General features: G+C 52.7%; 1 protein-coding gene across 1 annotated transcript; it reads left to right on the top strand.

Moving 5' to 3' along the window:
* Window positions 1-11,355: 11,355 nt before the first annotated feature.
* PTMS (parathymosin) lies at window positions 11,356-15,950 on the top strand. The gene is given in 5 exon segments (NM_001104999.1): window positions 11,356-11,567; window positions 14,701-14,772; window positions 14,952-15,030; window positions 15,156-15,217; window positions 15,393-15,950. Coding segments are annotated over 5 exon segments (309 nt in total). The 5' UTR covers window positions 11,356-11,522; the 3' UTR covers window positions 15,444-15,950.
* Window positions 15,951-17,769: the final 1,819 nt, after the last annotated feature.

Here is a 17,769-nt window from a genome sequence, read left to right as displayed (position 1 = left end):
CTCCGTCCATGGGATTTTTCAGGCAAGAATACTGGAGTGGGTTGCCATTTCCTCCTCCAGGGGATCTTCCTGACCCAGGGATTGAATCTGTGTCTCCAGTGTCTCATGTACTGCTGCTGCTGCTGCTAAGTCGCTTCAGTTGTGTCCGAATCTGTGCAACCCCATAGACGGCAGCCCACTAGGCTCCCCCGTCCCTGGGATTCTCCAGGCAAGAACACTGGAGTGGGTGGCTGTTTCCTTCTCCAATGCATGCAAGTGAAAAGTAAAAGTGAAGCTGCTCATTCGTTTCCGACTCCTAGCGACCCCATGGACTACAACCCACCAGGCCCCTCTGTCCATGGGATTTTCTAGCCAAGAGTACTGGAGTAGGTTGCCATTGCCTTCTCCGCTCATGTACTGCAGACAGATTCTTTTCCACTGAGCCATTGGGGAAGGTGCCTAGTAGAGCTCTTTTTCTTCTTCCTTCTAAGACTTAGGAATCTGATACTGGGGACTTCACTAGCCATCCAGTGGTTAAGATTGTTTTCACTCCAGTGGCCATGGGTCCCATCCCTGGTCAGGGAACTAAGGATCCAGTATGCCACAAGGCACAACAACAACAACAACAAAAAAAAAAAACCCTGATATCAGTCATTTTTACTTTTGCATGATTTTTAATCAATCACCTCCCCTAAGAATAATTACAAATGACAGTTTAGCATCCATCTATGACACAAAGCTCTAAACCTAGGCTTTCTCTCAGGTTAAAAAGAGAGCTTTGAAGAGGTGGGGATGAAGGAGGAGATGCAAGAGTTCATTCTCAGCATGCTCAGCAATGGACTATATAGGCAGCCATCCACTCCAGGAATTGAAGGAATGTAATTTTACAAGCAACCTTTCTGTCCAGACAGAGTTTGTATCTGTTTTCCTTCTCTGTCACCTTCCTATTCTTTCCCTTCCCTCCCCCATTCACTGCCTTCTCTTCCTTTCTTCCTTCTTTCCCTCCTTCCCTTCATCCCTCCTTCCTTCCTTTCTTAAATATGTCTCTGTCCCGTAAACTCTGATGAACAGAAATTCCTCAGTCATCAGAGTTTCCTGTAGATGATAAAATGTAGGAGGGAGGGTGGGCCCAGTCCTGGGTGAGGCTGAACTCGAAGGGGATAACCATTGTTGGGAGGAAGAGAAACAGTTTCTCCTCACTGCTTTATGTGATGAAGCCAAAGTCGGGATGTCCTTGAGAGGGGAAAGAAAGTGTTAGTTGCTCAGTCATGTCAGACTCATTGTGACCCCACGGGCTGTAGCCCACCAGGCTCCTCTGTCCGTGGGATTCTCCAGGCACTAATACTGGAATGGGTTGCCATCTCCTTCTCCAGGGGATCTTCCCAACCCGAACCCAGGTCTCCCGCAGATGGAATCTTTACCATTTAAGCCGCTAGGGAAACTCAGAGGGGAGATCTAGGTCAGAAAAGTGCCCTTGTCAGATGTGAGGTCTGGCATCTGGAACAATCCCAGGGCAGCTGGCTTCTGGAGCAGAGTGAGGATGGGGTGATGGTGGACTTACGGGACACTGGATTCCAACTTGAGCTAACATGGATGGGTGTGACTGAGTGTATGTGTGTATGTGTATTGGAAGAGGGAGATAAATCCTGACATTGAGCATTAAGTTGCCCCAGGAAGAGAGAGTGAGTTGTATAGTGGACACCAGATCAGAATGAGATTGAAAAATGGCTTATGAACAGTTTTTTAAGTCCATCTTTTCAGTTTGTTTTATATCCATGTCCACTTAACAAATATTTATTGAATACCTACTGTGTGAGGCTTCCCAGGTGGCGATAGTGGTAAAGAACTCGCCTCCCAGTGCAGGCAACATAAGAGACGTGGGTTCAATCCCTGGGTTGGGAAGATTCCTTGGAGGAGAGCATAGCAACCCACTTCAGTATTCTTGCCTGGAGAATCCCAAGGACAGAGGAACCTGGTGGGATACAGTCCATGGGGTCACAAAAAGTCAGACACAACTGAACAACTAACACTTTCATTTTTTACTTTCCAGTGGTTAGAATTCAGAGCTTTCACTACTGTGATCCCAGGTTCAATCCCTGGCTGGAGAACTAAGATTCCCTACAAGCCATGAGGCATAGCCAAAAATAAATAAAATAAAAATAAACAAAATTTTTAAGTGACTCTGGGTTTTTTTTTGATCTGGGCAATCTGAATGAGAAATAAATGACCATTCTGTATCAGGACAGGCTTGAGAACATATGGAAATTACGTCTGGCTGAAATTGTGATCCTGACCAAGTGGCTACACAGGGTAACTGAGTGGACAGTCTTCTCTTTACTATTATTTTTTTAATCTATGTATTTTATTTTACAGCCAGGGCATGTGGCATCTTAGTTCCCCGATGAGGGATCAAACCTACACCCCCTTGCTTTGGAATCGCAGAGTCTTAACCACTGGACCACTAGGGAAGCCCCACAGTCTTCTCTTTAGAATTGAGCCACCTGAAGCGGAGGAGGGTGACAGGAATCCAGGAATCCTGAGGCTAGTTCGACTATCAGATATGAGATGTTGGATCACCTCGGGTAGATGTGCTAATATTAATGGTTGGCATGAGCACTGGAGTTTTAAGTCTTAAGAACTTCCTGTTGTCCCTTGATCATTTCAAGGAGCCATCCCTAAGGAGGCCATGTATCTCATGATTAACATGGGCTTTAAGGATTGAAGTTGGTGCTACCTGTGTGGTGAAAGTGAAAGTCACTCAGTTGTGTCCAACTCTTTGCGACCCAATGGATAGTCCATGGGATTCTCCAGGCCAGAATACTGGAGTTGGTAGCCTTTCCCTTCTCCAGGGGATCTTCCCTACCCACAGATCAAAACCCAGGGTCTCCCACATTGCAGGCAGATTCTTTACCGGCTGAGCCACATGGGAAGCCTGGGTGGTAGTTCCTGTCAATAAACATTTATGGGGCTCCTACTATGTGCCAGGCACAGTGCAAGGTGCTGGGGATGAAAGACAAATAAGACATGGTCTCTGCTCAGCAGGGTTCACAGCCGCAGTGAGGTGACCAACATGGAGTCAATGATAATCCAGGGATGAAAGCCGTCATAGAAAGATAAAGATGTATATTCAAAGGGGAAAGGTGGTTGAGAAAAGGGAGAGGGTGGCTTGGGAACTGGGGCAGGGCAGCCAGGAGAGTATTCTAATTTTTTGGGGGGAGCCACCCCATCTTCATATGGGACCTTAGCTCCAAGACCACGGATCAAAACCACACCCACTGCATTGGAAGCATGGGGCCTTAACCACTGGTCTGCCAGGAAGTCCCCAGGAGACCATTTTAGGTTGAAGGTAAGATCAAAGCAAAGGCACTGGGACTCCTCTGGCCGTCCAGTGGTTAAGACTTCATGGTTCAATGCAGGGGGCGTGGGTTCCACCTCTGGTTGGGGAACTAAGACCCCACATGCTGTGCAGTGTGGCCAAAAAAATAAAATAAATTTTAAAAAGAAAAAAGCAAAGGCACAGAGGTAGGCTCCATTGGGGAGGACCTATGAAGAGTTAAAAAAAAATGCCAAAGCAAAACTTTTGAGGGAAACTTGGTGAGAGCCAAGGCTACAGAGGTTAAAAGAGACCAGATCCTGAAGAGCCATATTTACTTCTGGACTTTATCATTGGCCTGGGGAAGCTATCAGGAGGTTTTGTGGAGGGAGATGACAACAGTCTATTTGTATTTTGGGTAGAAAGGCAGTTTATACATTTCAGCAAACATTTCTGAGCCACAATACACCATATACCGAGTTAAGTGTGAAGATCCAAAAATTCTTAAATCATGACTGAAAACCCAAATTAATTAAGCTTAAAGTCAAGTGAGTGATGTTGACCTCTGGAGCAGGGGCAAGACTGGGCTTGGAGAGAAGAGAAGAAGCTCAAGGAATCTTTAGAAAGTGAAATGTGAGGAATCTAGGGAGGGAAAGAAGAAGCCATGTCTCAGATGACCATTTGGCATGAATGAATGGGTGGAGAACAGGACCTTTAACTGAAATAGAAAAACGAAGGAACTGCAGTTGGAAGGTGTGGGGTTGAGGCACTGTGGAGGATCCAGGGAGAGAAGACAGAAGAGAATTGGAGTCATGATTTGTGCTCAGGAGTGAAGCAGGCACTGGAGGTGTGAATTTGAGAGTCATCAGGGTTTTTGTTGTTGTTGTTTTCAATGGTTTTTTAATTTACTTATTTTAATTTTTGGCTGTACCCTTCGGTATGTGGGATCTTGGTTCCCCGAACAGGAATGACCAGGGATCAAACCTGCACCCTCTAGATTGGAAGGGGGAGTCTTAACCACTGGACTGCCAGAGAAGTCCCTGAGAGTCATCAGGGTTGGAGGTCTGTGCTGGCAGTGGGACTTAAGCCACTGGAGATGCATGATGGAGTCACTTAGGGAGACTGAAGGCAGGACCCCCGAGACCCAAGCTCTGGGGTTTCCCAGGTGCACACTAGTGGTAAAGAACCTGCCTGCCAATGCAGAGACCTGAAACATGGTTTCAGTACCAGGGTTGGGAAGATCCCCTGGAAGAGGGCATGGCAGCCTCCTCCAGTGTTCTTGCCTGAAGAATCCCATAGACAGAGGAGCCTGGTGGGCTAAAGTCCATAGCGTCGCACAGAGTCGTACACAAATGAAGAGACTCAGCATGTGTGCATGACCAGATCATCTCCTAATTTCTCAGTTACTTAGGCTCTTTGAGGAAAAGTATGTTCATTCACCTGAGATCTGAGCCACCTGGAAGGGATCAGTTGACCCGGCAATCGCCTCCTCCCGGTTGTGAAGTCCTCTCTCGGCCTTTTACCTGCTGGGCAAAATAAGCCTCTAGCTGTCACTCCTGGTCCGAGTCCCCTAGCCTTTTCTATTTTTTTTCATGATAATTTAGTTTACTTCTGAATATTTTAAATATAATGGAAACAAATATAACAGTTTTGTTTCAAAACTCGAGGTATCAACCATTAAAAGATGGGGATTTGGTAAAAAAAAAAAAAGTGGTTTATTGAATACTTACAATGTTTACACATTTAATATTAATTCCACTTAGTTTTAGAGGATGGAAGTGCACAAAACAAGGAGCTGTTGGAAACATCTTCAAAGTGGGAACCACAGCAGATGGAACCGTGGTGCCAGACATCCACCCCCCGTGGTGGTGGTGGCTCAGTCGTATCTGACTCCTGCAACCCCATGGGCTGTAGCCCCCCAGGCTCCTCTGTCCGTGGCATTTCCTAGGCAAAAATATTGAAGTGGGTTGTCATTTCCTTCTCCATCCCCTAGCCTTTTCAATTTCACTTTCCTCTCCTCTGGGTCAGCCACATAGTCTATTTCGTCTGTGAAAATGTGGAAATTCTGAGCAAACATGCATCTGTGGTAAAGTACATGACAAGAGTGGCCCACGTGACCCTCCAACACGGCAGCCAGAGTTGCTCTTGACTTTTCTACCTACCGAACACTGGGATGGAGATGGAAAAAGAGGCAGAAAAAGAAAAGGAGGTTTAGGACCAAGGTCTGAAGTGGTGCTGCACCATATGGTAGCCACTAGGCACAGGTAGTATTTAAATTTAATTAAAATTGGGAATTCCCTGGCAGTCCAGTGGTTAAAACTCAGCAATGTCACTGCTGTGGCCTGGGTTCAACCCCTAGTCAGGGAACTAAAATCCTACAAGTCAATTAGCACAGCTGGAAAAAAGAAAAAAAAAAGAGTCAGACTTATTTTAAATACATAATACATTTAATGAAAATTAAAGTAAAAAAAAATGCAGTTCTTCAGTTGCAGTAGCCACATTTCAAGTCTTCAGTAACCACACATGGCTCGTGGCCACTGTATTGGAAACTATAGATATAGAACAGTCCCATCACTGTAGAAAATTTTACTGGACAGAGTCAGAAAGCATTTATAAATACTACCTTCTTCTGGACTTTTTTGAAGGCCTGTGAAGGCTTTTGGAAAAGAAGAAGGGAAAATTGGATGAAGGCAGTCAAAAGGTATAAGCTTCCAGTTATAAGGTAAATATGAGGATGTAACATACGTGATAAATATAATTAGCAGTGTTGTATGCTATACATGTAAGAGTTCTTACCACAATGAAAAAAAACTTTTCTAATTCATTAATTTTGTATCTGGATTTGATGATGGATATTCACTATTCACTAAACTTGGCCCTTCCCAGGTGGTAAAGAACCTGCTTGCCAAAGCAGGAGACATATGAGACACGAGTTCAATCCCTGGGTCAGGAAGATCCTCTGGAGGACAGCATGGCAACCACTCTAGTATTCCTGCCTGCAGAATCCCATGGACAGAGGAATCTGGCGGGCCACAGTCCATAGGGTTGCAAAAGAGTCGGACACAACTGAATGAACTTAGCACACGTACGCATGTTCACTAAAATTATTGTGGGTATCATTTCACGATATATATAAAGTCAAATCATTATGCTGTACACTGTAAACAAACAGTGCCAGATGTCAATTATATCTCAGTAAAACTGAAAGAAAAAAAAAAAGAAAGAAAAGCACACATAAAGGGGAGAAACTGAAAGGAGGGGAGCGAGGAATTGGGCAACAGCAAACTCTTAAGTATAAAAGTGAAGGAGGTCATGAAGGATGCACAGAGAATAAGAAAAGCCAATCGAAGAATCTAGAGGAGAGCTATGATGATAAAACCCATGATTTTTTTAAAGTTTTTTAAAAACTTTATTCATTTTTGGTTGTGCTGGGTCTCTGTTGCTGCACAAGGGCTTTCTCCAGTTGCAGTGAGCAGGGGCTAATCTCTAGTTGCAGTGCTCAGGCTTCTCTTGTTGCAGAGCATGGGCTCTTAGGTGCATGGGCTCAGTATTTGTGGCACATGGGCTTAGTGGCCCCGAGGCACGTGGAATCTTCCCGACCAGGGATCGAACCCGTACCCTGAATTGGCAGGTAGATTCTTAACCACTGGACCACCAGGGAAGTCCAAAACCAATGATTTTTGCTAGAAAGAAAACTCATGAGGAAGTAGGAAAGCCATAGAAATTTTTATTGTGATGCCGATATCGTAAAAGACAGACTGACCACCAGGACACCAGTAGTTGCTGAGAAGACCCCAAGTCAGAGAGAGGCCAGCCCATACCCTGATGCATGCCCTGTGCTTCCACAGCTGCTCAAGGAAGGAAAGCTGAGAGCGCTCGGAGGCAGAATCCAAGATGCGGTGTCAGGGTTGTACAACTCAAGGATGTACTGAACTTTTGCTCCTTTGTGCCTAGCCTTGTGCCAGACACCCTTCTCAGGAGAAGGAGACATCAGTAAGGGTTGGGGAGTGAGGAAGGCAGTCTGGAGTTGGGAACAAGAGGTCTAGAATCCAGAGAGATCAGGGAGGTACCCCAGAAAAGGAGCACCCCTGGACATGGGACGGGGTGCTATCCGGCGCAAGACAGTGCTGGACACCTGTCCTTTTTCAGGTTTGTACTTTGAATGACCTCTCCCATCTCTTCCTGGAGGGCACGGAGGGACCAGATCTTTTCCATTCAGCTTTGTGTCTCCATCGCATAGCACAGGGGCTCATCACAAAGAGGAAGCAAGCAAGAGCAAAAGTGAAAGTCACTCAGTCCTGTCTGACTCTTTGCGACCCCATGGACTATACAGTCCAAGGAATTCTCCAGACCAGAATACTGGAGTAGGTAGCCATTTCCTTCGCCAGGGGATCTTCCCAACCCAGGGATTGAACCCAGGTCTCCCACATTGACAACTTGAGGGGGCATGTTCCTGACAAACGTGGCTTCATGTTGTCATGAAGATGCTTTCTTGGGACTTCCCTAGCGGTCCAGCAGTTAAGAATCTGCCTTCCAATGCAGATTCGATCCCTAGTGGGGGAACTAAGATCTGACACGCTGCAACTACTGAGCCCGGAGAAGCTCAACAGGAAGAATAAAGAAAGATGATTTCTTTAGGAACACTTCTGTGGGTAACATCATCAAAGCAAACTTGACCAAAGTTAGGCTGGTTGAAATCTCTTTAGCAGTCTGTCTCCTCTTGACTCTGACTCCCCACTGTCCTGAGTTTTGAAATAAAAACGTTTTGTTTTTTTTTTTTTAGCAAAGGAAAAATGAGGAATAGCAAATGAGGTCATTGGGAGTGGAGTCAGATGAAGAGCATAGTGAGGAGTGGAGGGGTCCAGCTTTCAGGTTTCTGTTCTCCCACCCTTGAATAATAGCTAACTAGGCCTTCCTTAGCACTTTAACTAACAAATAGGCAAGCTAGAAAAAAAAAAAAAAAAAAAAACACACCAGGAAGCTAGAGAGGGAGAAGAATTAACTTAAGAATGAGATGGAAATAGTTGGAGTTGAACATCTTCCACACAGTGGTTGAGGGAACTGCTAGGATGTCGGAAGGCAGAGTTTCCAGGGGGCTCAGGCCTCCCCTTTTCTCACCTGGCCTCCCTTTTCCCACCTCCAGAAAATGTGTAAGAAGCAGAATTTCCCCCCATTCAACTAGTGGAAAATTCTCTGTTGAGCTCTAGAGTAAAAACTCTAGAACAGGCAAGGCCTCAGAGATGGTGCTCTCGAAAGGCGAAAGGCGCAAACAGACAAGGTGGCATCATTTAACTCTCGTGGCCCCAGAGATCAACCCCAAGGAATAGGAGGTGCGCTTTCAGCACCCCACTCATTCCAAATTCATCCTAAGTGTCCTGTCTAGCTTTTCTTTCGTGAAGCCAAGGCTTCGGGAGACTGATCTGCTGTCCAACCAGGCAGCGAGGGCTAAGGGGTGCTTCTCTCAAGCAGGAAAGGACTTAGATCCAGGCCTTCTGCTTTCTAGATCTTTTTCCTTTGGTCCCTGCGGACCCTAGTGTCCAAACTCTTAAATTCTCAAGGCTCTCCCTTGGGCCTTGGGGCAGGATTCCCATTCTGTGTCTCTCCATCTCCCTGGAATTTTCCACTGCAGCTGCCTCCGCTCCCAGACACCCCTCCCTGGGCAAAATTCCCGGCTCCCTCCGCCTCCCCTTCCCTAATCACACCTCGATCCCACCCCTCGGCCCTTAGGCCCAGCCCACAGTCCAACCCACAGCCCACACTAACCCCGGTGGTCCCAGTTAGAGAAATGGGAAGCCAGACCCTTATAGAAGGGTGAGAGGGAGGGACCCAGGCTCCCTCCGGGGAAGGGAGAAAGGGCAGTGGAGGGGTTGGCCCCCTGTGGGGCTAGAGTGGGGGGAGTGGCCCTCCTCAAATCCCCATATAAGGCAGGGCAAGCAGTGAGGCTCCTGGATTGGCTGATTCAAATGAGCATTCCACCTGGCAACAGGGTTTCTATTGGCTCTCAGGAAAAATAGGAGGAAGGTGGACGGAGGTTGTTGGTGGCGGTGATTGGAGGGGGGGAGGGGAGTGGAGGTGACCGGAGTGGGGGGCGGTTACCAGGGCAACAGGGTAAGAGCCCAGCAGGGTGTCCGAGACAGCAGGCGGGGCTGCGAGGTGGAGAAGAGGGGAAGAGGAAAGGAGGGTGGGAGGGAGAGGAAAGAGACTGACGGGGAGGGAGCCAGACAGGGAGACTGGGGCGGGCGGGCGGTGGGGGGGGGGGGGGGGCGGGTTGGAAAGGAGGGGGAAGAGGGAGGTAAATGAAGCCAGAGAGAACAGAGATGGAGAGGGTCAGTGATCGCTAAAGACATCAGCGAGTGTGTCAGAGAAACAGAGAACGAGAGATGGAAAGATCTGAGCAAGATGGACAGAGTTCGGCAAGGAAAAACCTGGGTGGGGCTCCAAGATTTTTGAGGAGTCAGAGACTGAGAAACTGATAGAAGAGTCAGAAAGAGAAATTGGGAGGTGTGGACACCAAAGGACCAAAAGAGGGAGTATTAATGGACTCAAAGACTAAATGGTGCTGATGAGTCGGTTATGTCTTTTTTTATTAAGAAAATGAAAATGATGACTGAGGGACAAATACAGGAGTGCACATACACCAAAGATATCTTGGTTCCAACCCTAGCCTTCCATTCCATCCATCTTCCCCACGACCTTTGCTACACATCCCAGCTGCTGTCCCCTCCTGAAACTCCAAGCTTCTCAAAATGACCCAAAGAGACTGAGACTGAGGGCAAGGAGCTGAGGGTGCATGGAACAGTTGTGGGCTGGAAACCCCTGTAGAGGAGGCAGTTATTAATATAATCCAGAAAGGCTGGGGAAGATGGCAGCAGAAGAAGGAGACACCAAGAGAGGGAAAATGAGGGAAATAAGGACGTGAAGAGGAGTTGAGGAAGATGAGCTAAAGATGCAAGGCCGGTGACAGACTCAGATAAGACAAGAACAGTGTTGTCTGGAGAGAGAGGGAAGGCAAACAGAGATGGGAGGTAGAAGAGGGCAACTGAGGAGTGGAGAAGAGGCGACAGAAGATGAGAGATGTGAGGCAGAAATGGATGAGAAGGGATGAGGAGAGATGGAAGGACCAGGCAGAGAAAAGTGAGGTGGGATGGCCAAATAAGAAAGGTCGAAGATGAAAAAAGGGAGAGGAGATTGGAAGGCCTCTGACTTCCCTCAGATTCCAGACAAGAGCAGGAATGGAGGAACCCAGCCGGGGTCACAAATGTCAGCCTCGGGCAGGACGGAGGGTGGGCTGCCTTTTCTGCTCTTCCACCCCCTCTCAAGGCCACCCAGAGAACGAAGATGCCGGAGGAGAGGGGAAATCCAGCGAGAAGTGGAAGTAGCTCCCGCCCTCTTCCTCCTCTTTCAGCTTTTGGTTTCTCAAATACCTGCCCGGCCTTTCCATCTGCTTCCCCCCCACCCCACCCCATCCCTTAGCAAAATCTCAGGGGCTTTTTTTGGCGGGGGGGGGGGGGGGGGGGTGGAGGCGGTCGGCAGGATCCAGGCCATCCCTCCAGTCCGCCCCCAAAACCCAGACTCGACGTTCGCAAGCAGTGGGTAGGGATTCGGGGAGGTCCCTCCCCGCAGGAACCCCACCCCTTCCCACCTCCGCGCCCCACTCCATTCTCCGCGACCACAGTCTCTCCATTTCCCCCTCCTAGTCTAGTGCTCCCTCCCGCCTCGCGCGCGCTCCCTCCCCTCGCTTTCATCCTCCTATCCCCACCTCTCCAACCTCCGCTTTCATCCCCCTCCCCTCTCTTCTCCTCCCAGCTCCCGCCTGCCCCACCCCTGGGAAGCCCCTCCCGTCGGGCAGCGCCGCTTTATAAGCGGGTTCTCTGCCCGGGGGCGGCCGCGGCTGGTCGGCGGCAGCTCTGCGGGTGCGGGGGCGGCGAGCCGAGGACCGAGCGACCGCGGCCTGAGCGCGCCGGCCACCGCCCGCACCCCCCTTCCGCCCGCCCTCCGGTCGGCCGCAGCCCTGCGGGTCTCCGCTCCAGACCCACCCCCGCCCCACCCCGCGCGCCTCTGCCGCCTCTTCCTGAGCCCCAGCTTGCCGAGCGGCCGCCGCTGCCGCTGTCGCCGCCGCCGCCGCCACCGCGCCAGGTTCCGGCCGCGGCCAGCCTCTGCCGTCCAGGGCCCTTCCGTCCAGGCCCCGGGACCCCGACTCCCCGCCAGCCCCGGCCCCGGCCCCGGCACCATGTCGGAGAAGAGCGTGGAGGCAGCGGCCGAGTTAAGCGCCAAGGTACGGGCGGGGTCGGCTGCGGCCCGGCACCCACGCGCCCCCGGGCTCCGCGCAGTCGTGCGCCCCTGGCCGCCCCCGACGGCCTCACATTGCTGCCCGGACGCGGGGTCCTCGTGGACCCCACTCCGCCCTCCCCCCGCGCCCCAGCCTGGCGCTGCCTGCCCCGTTCCGCGCGGCTCGCGCCAGCGCCCTCTAGCTTCCCGATCGCCGCGCGCCCGGCTCCCGGCCCGGCCGCTCCGGCCCCGCGCGGTCCCCACCCCTCTCCGGCCCCGGCTCGCGCGCTTCCACTCCGGCCAGTGCCCGTCGGAGCTTTGCGCGTCTCTTCTACCCTATCCCCTCCCCCGCGTCCCTCTCCGGTTCCCAGTCTCCCGTCACCCCTTCCAGTCTGACCTCACCTTCCTCTGCTAAGCGGTTTGAGAGCCTCTGGTGTAAACAGGGCTCTCCCGGGAGGCTGCTCCTCGAGGCCCCTCCCCTCGAGGCCCGACCGTCTCTCGATCCTCTGCTGAGACAGCTACTGCCTCTGTTTTCTCTTTTCATCTGTATTCATTCCTTCCTCCACTGGCCTTCAGGTTTCCTAGTCCCCATAACCGTCCTCCAGCATCTCCCCCAACACTTAAAGAATCTTGAATTCCTAAGTATCACAAGAGGGCCGGCACTAGCCTTCGAAAAAGCTGGGGCTGCTTAGCACTGCATGGCATGGCATCGCGCCGCCCCTGCTCTCATCAGCTCCCTTCCCCGGCCCCATCCCTTCGCCCTTGCCTCTCTTCCAGCCTTCCTCTAATTTCCCTAGGGAACCCGCTGAGTGTCGCTTGGGGAAATTAATTCGGCCAGGGTTTGGGGGCTGGGAGCCCGACCTTGGGCGGGGGTGGCTGCTGAGGAGGTCACAGAGGTCTCCCGGAGGCCGGGGAAGTGAAAGGGGGAACCAGTGGGATTGGAGGCAGTGGGAGAGAGGAGCTCCGTGTGAGAGCTGACAAGGTGTGCCAAGTGGCCCTCCGGTGGCATGTGACTTCACTGAGTAGGTGTCTTTGTGTGTCTGAAATCCAGCGAGTGTGTGGGACTGCCCGTGTCAGTTACATGTGTGCATGCAGAGACGTAGCTGTTCCGGGGCCCTGTTGCTGCTTTGTGAGTGCCGAGTAGCTCCACTGTGCCCTTGTGCTGCCTCGAGAGTGTGTGCCAGAATGCCCAAACACCAGGCCATGTGTCTCCAGATCGCGTGGGTGCCCCTCTGTGCCGTGAGTGTGAATCAGTGTCAGCCTGTGTCAGTGTGTGTGCTTGTGCTGAGTAAATGAGGCCAGAGAGTTGCTTAGCACAAGACCTAGGTCACATACCCCCCTGGAAAAGGATCATAAAAGGACAGTGACCAGAAGGACGGGACGGGACCAGACAGGTTAGGAGAGGGCCCGGCCCCTTGGACTTTGGCCTCTGGTAGACTCCCTCCCTCCCTGGCACTCACTCACTCTCCCCCACTGCATCAGCCCCATGAGAAACTTGGGCCAGGGCCACGCAGATCTGGTGCTGGGACCCCCAGAGAGAAGCCAAGACTCCCCAGGCCAAGGCTGTAAGGGGAAGCCCACCAGGTAGGAGAAATGCCATAGTGACCATCTGGCAGAGAAATGAGGACAGCAAAGTGGCATGGAGAAACGCAGTTGGAGTGAGAGGAGCTAGTGTTTTGCGTGCCCCGGAAAGGGAGAAGGGAATTGAGCGACCCGCCTGGCCAACCACCCCCACACCAAACCTCTGTCCTACCCCCAACCCTGCTCCAGAAAGGACACACCCTCCCAGGGTGATCCACTCACCCAGAAAACTTCCATCCCCATGGAATCGGATATAGAGTTGCACACCAATACCAGATCCCATCTGATCATCCAGAGCACCACAGTGCCTGCCAAGGGGTGGGGTGGAGAGAGCACTGGAATGTCAATGGGAAGAACCGCTGTGGTGTCCCCAGAGAGTGGGGACTCTTGTGAGCACCTCTCTCAGCCACATCACATCAAGACAAGACATCAAAGGTGTGCCTGCTGGGGTCTTGAGGAGGAGAGAGGGACCAGTGTGTGGAGGGAGGGGACTCCAGGCAGGTACCTTATTCTCACCCGCTTTCCCATCCCACCCACACAGACCTTATGTCTCTTCCTGTACCATGTCCTGTCCCATAGACTTCCCCTTCCACGTTTCCCTTACTCTACTCCCCCTACATCCCCCAGAAATGGTCACTCCTGCCCTTCTACACACCAGTGCACACACCACACCAGGGTACACCTTGTGCCCATGCGCACACTCCAGGTGGTCGGGAGGAGGAAGCCCCCTTGGCCAGGAGTGGGCAGAGGTGAGAGGGGACACTGGGAATTATTCCCCCGGGGGCTCTCCCTATTCCTGTAGTGTTGGGCCAGTAGGAGCCTGAAGATGAGGGGGGCACACAGACTGAGAGAAACAAAGGCTTTCGAAGCTGAGGGGGAAGCAGGAAGGGATGCCCAGGAGAGAGTCCTCCGGAAAAGGCCCCAGAGGTAGACAAAAGGCAGAGCTGGGCCTGCAGTGGGAGGGGGCAGGCGAAGGAGGGACCTCAAGAGGGGGTGGGGCGTCAGGGCTGCGAGCAGATGGAGGGAGATTTGCTTTGCTGAGCTGAACTCTTCAGCCGGTGAGGCTGGGCAGAGCTTGGTGGGGGTGGAAGGCGATTACCTTGACTGCCTTTCCCCTGGCTTCATCACTCTTCCTCCTCCCTTGGGGAAGCAGTCTGGTCTCAGCCCCTTTGCGGCAGCAGCGACCTTGGGACCTCTGCTGTGTCTCTGAGCCGCCCTGGCCACCTTTTCCATTTTCCACCCCTCTAAGCTTACTGGGGCTTCCCTGGTGGTGGGCTCGACGGTAAATAATCTTCAATGTGGGAGACCTGGGTTCAATCCCTGGGTTGGGAAGCTCCCTGGGAGAAGGGAATGGCAACCCAACTCCAGTATTCTTGCCTGGAGAATCCCATGGACAGAGGAGCCTGGCGGGCAACAGTCCATGGGGTCGCAAAGAGTCCGACTGGACTGAGCAACTTGACACGCAAGCTCACTGCAGAGGGAGAAGTGCAGCTGGAGGGAATTAAGGGCAGCAGATCCTGTGTGGTCAGAGGAAGGTGACCTCTTTCTCTCTCTTGTAGGACCTGAAGGAGAAGAAAGAGAAGGTGGAGGAGAAGGCAGGCCGGAAAGAGCGAAAGAAAGAAGTGGTGGAGGTGCGCAGGGGTCACCTGCCCACTGGGCCCCCAGCCACGTTCCCCCGAGGCCAGCCTTTCCGTGACCCCGCCCACCAAGTCGCCCTGCCCCGGGCCCCGCCCAGGCCCCTTGCCATTGGCGGGGACGATGGGTGGAGGCACTGGGCTAGCCTGACGCCTCCCTCTCCCGGTCCCCGCAGGAGGAGGAGAACGGCGCAGAGGAGGAAGAAGAAGAAACTGCCGAAGACGGCGAGGAGGAGGATGAAGGGGACGAGGAAGGTGGGGAGGGGCGGGGAACCGTCAGGGTGGGTTTGAAGAACTAAAAGCAGGGCTGAGGGCCGCCACAGGGGGTCTCTGCTGGAGCTTCCAGCCCTTCCCCCAATGACCCATTTCTGGCTCCTCAGATGAGGAAGAAGAAGAAGATGAGGACGAAGGGCCCGCGCTGAAGAGAGCTGCTGAAGAGGAGGTTTGGGCTGGGTTGCGGGTGTGAGGGGCTGTCAGGGATACAGCAGGGCCGGGAGCCCTTGGATTTGGACCGAGATGCCGGTGGTGCAGGGATGCAGGGCGGGGTGGGCTGGAGCAGGACAGGGGGCGGTCCCTCTCCTGGTTGACAGCTACCCTAGCTCTTTCCCTCTCCACAGGATGAAGCGGATCCCAAGCGGCAGAAGACGGAAAATGGGGCGTCGGCATGAGCCCCCTGCCAGTGGGCTGGGGGTGGTGGGAGGCCCCTCGGGGCCCGGAGGTGGGGGTGGGGAGCGCCGCGTGCAACCACTTTTCACCTGGCTCCCTGCTCTGAGCCCCGCGCCAGAGTTTCTGCCCTCTCTCCCCCCCAGCCTTCTCATGCCGCACCTACATCCTCACTGCCATCTTCCACCTCCTTACCTGCTCCATCTGAGCTCCCCAGCTGGTCCCCAGTCACCCCCTTCCCTCTCCTTCCTCTCTCCCTGCCCTTCCCACAGCCAGCCCCTCCCTCCTTCAATAGCCTCTCCTTCCTAACCTCTGCATCCCAGCCTCATGTCATCCTGCCCTGCCCGTCCCTACCCTGCCTGATCCCTGGGTCTCCTTCCTCAGATCCCTTTCTCTCAGACAGCGCCAGGACGGGGTGGGGCCAGGGTTGGGGCCGAGCCCCACAGTTGCCCCCCTCCCCTCCCCTTTTTTTGTATAATTTAATAAAGAAACGGTCGCGCTTCTGTTTTTAACCTGTCTCCTGCTTTCCCGGGACAGAGCGAGGAGGGTGGCCCAGGGCACATTCTGTCTGGACCCTTCCCCTCTGAAAAAGCAGCGGTACCTTCCTACCACCCCACCCTCCACCGTCTTGAGAAGATAACTGCTGCACTCCGGGGTGGACAGGGGGCGCTGTGGCTCTGAGAGCCGACTGGCGTCCTGGTTTTGAGTTCCTGGTGATGCTCCTCCCAGCCATACACACCCCCTGTGCTGCGAGCCCACACCAGGCTAGACACTGCTGAGCCCAGTGGAAAGCTACCAAGCCCTATCGTGCTGAGCCAGGCACAGAAGTAGCCTCAGAAACAGGAAGTCCTGCCCCTGAAGTGGGAGAGGGCAGGCAGCCTAAATCTGGGCCTCCTTGGACACAGTGAGAGTTGACTGGCACCGAGGAAGTCAGCTACCTCCTGGTCAAGCTGGGAAAACTCCAGGGCCTCTTGTGGTCCCAGGCCTGCTTGAGTTTTGGCTCCTTTGCCTGGGCGGGGTAGGAAGCATGAGTTCCCCTCTGGCCTTCTCAGGCTTCCTTTCCTAGTTCTGCCTCAGTTTTTCCTGAGTTTGAGCTGCAGGATTTCTGCATTTTTTCCATATCACCCTCTTAGTTAGGAAGCTCTGGATTGGGAGAGCCTGCTGATTACACAGAGGTCTAATCACAGGAGTGTGTGATTCATTGATGCCATTCACCCCAAAAGATGAGAAGACTGGGAACTTCATTGGCAGTCCAGTGGTTAAAACTACAGGCTTCCACTGCTGGGGGTGAGAGTTTGATCCCTAGTCAGGGAACTAAGATCCCGCATGCTGCATGGCCAAAAAAATAACAAAAAAATAAAGATGAGAAGATACGTATAAGTCACCTGGCATCAGGACTACACACACACACAACTTTTGTCTTCAGACTCCCTGACCTTGGCAAACTGTTTAATCTATGATCCTGCCTCAGTTAACGCATCTGTACAATGGGGGATAAGATTAGATTTCATGAGTTAATGCCCTGCATTGCAGTGCCCAGCACATAATGAAAGCATAATACAGTATAGCTATTCTATCCCCTGTGCTTAGGGTGCCCTTCAGACCTAACACCTTTTAGAGTTCAATACAGCTTCTAGGGGTCATTTGATGGGTAGGGAGGCAGGTGGACAGGGTAATGAAGTTCTGGGACATTAAGGGATGAGCACCAAGGGAAGGGCTTGCCAAGACAGTATGAACCTGGGGCCTGGGGAGGCAATTCAGAAATGAGCAAGTGGGTACTTCGAGGCAGAAGTTCCCCCGGGGAAAGAGAACAGTCAGGGTGGGGGAGGGGGAGGGGGCGGTGGGGACACCCAGGACTGAGGAAATAAACAAGGGGAGCGCCACCACAAGGGTGGAGGGTAACGCTGCTGGGAATCAGCCCCCTCAGACTTTCCACTGCGAAGCGAAACCGTGAGCCCCGTGGTGTTGGGGGGGGGGGCAATGGGGAGGGGAAGTGGGGAAGGTGGAGGGAAGGCAGAAGGGACAGGGGCCAGGGCCCTGGAAGCAGTAGAACAGCCTCCAGCTCAAGACAGCCACCGTGCCTCCACTCTGCCTGCACCCTGCCCTTTCCTGGGGACCCCCACCCCTCCCCTGACCCCCACCTCAGGCTACCTGATCTGTCTGGCTTTCCTCTAGACTCCAGCTTCTGGTCACTGGTTCCTCCCTCTCTCTCCAAGCCTCCATCCCTCTTTTTTCTAGATTCTCTTCCTCTGACTCCCTCATTGCAGAACCTCTCTTTCAAACTTTAGTCCTTCCCCACTTTCCGAACTCTTCCCTTTGGAGGGTTGTGTG

This window comes from Bos taurus, chromosome 5, assembly GCF_002263795.3.
Source record: "Bos taurus isolate L1 Dominette 01449 registration number 42190680 breed Hereford chromosome 5, ARS-UCD2.0, whole genome shotgun sequence".
NCBI classification, from domain to species: Eukaryota; Metazoa; Chordata; class Mammalia; order Artiodactyla; family Bovidae; genus Bos; species Bos taurus.
This window is presented reverse-complemented; position numbering and strand designations above follow the sequence as displayed.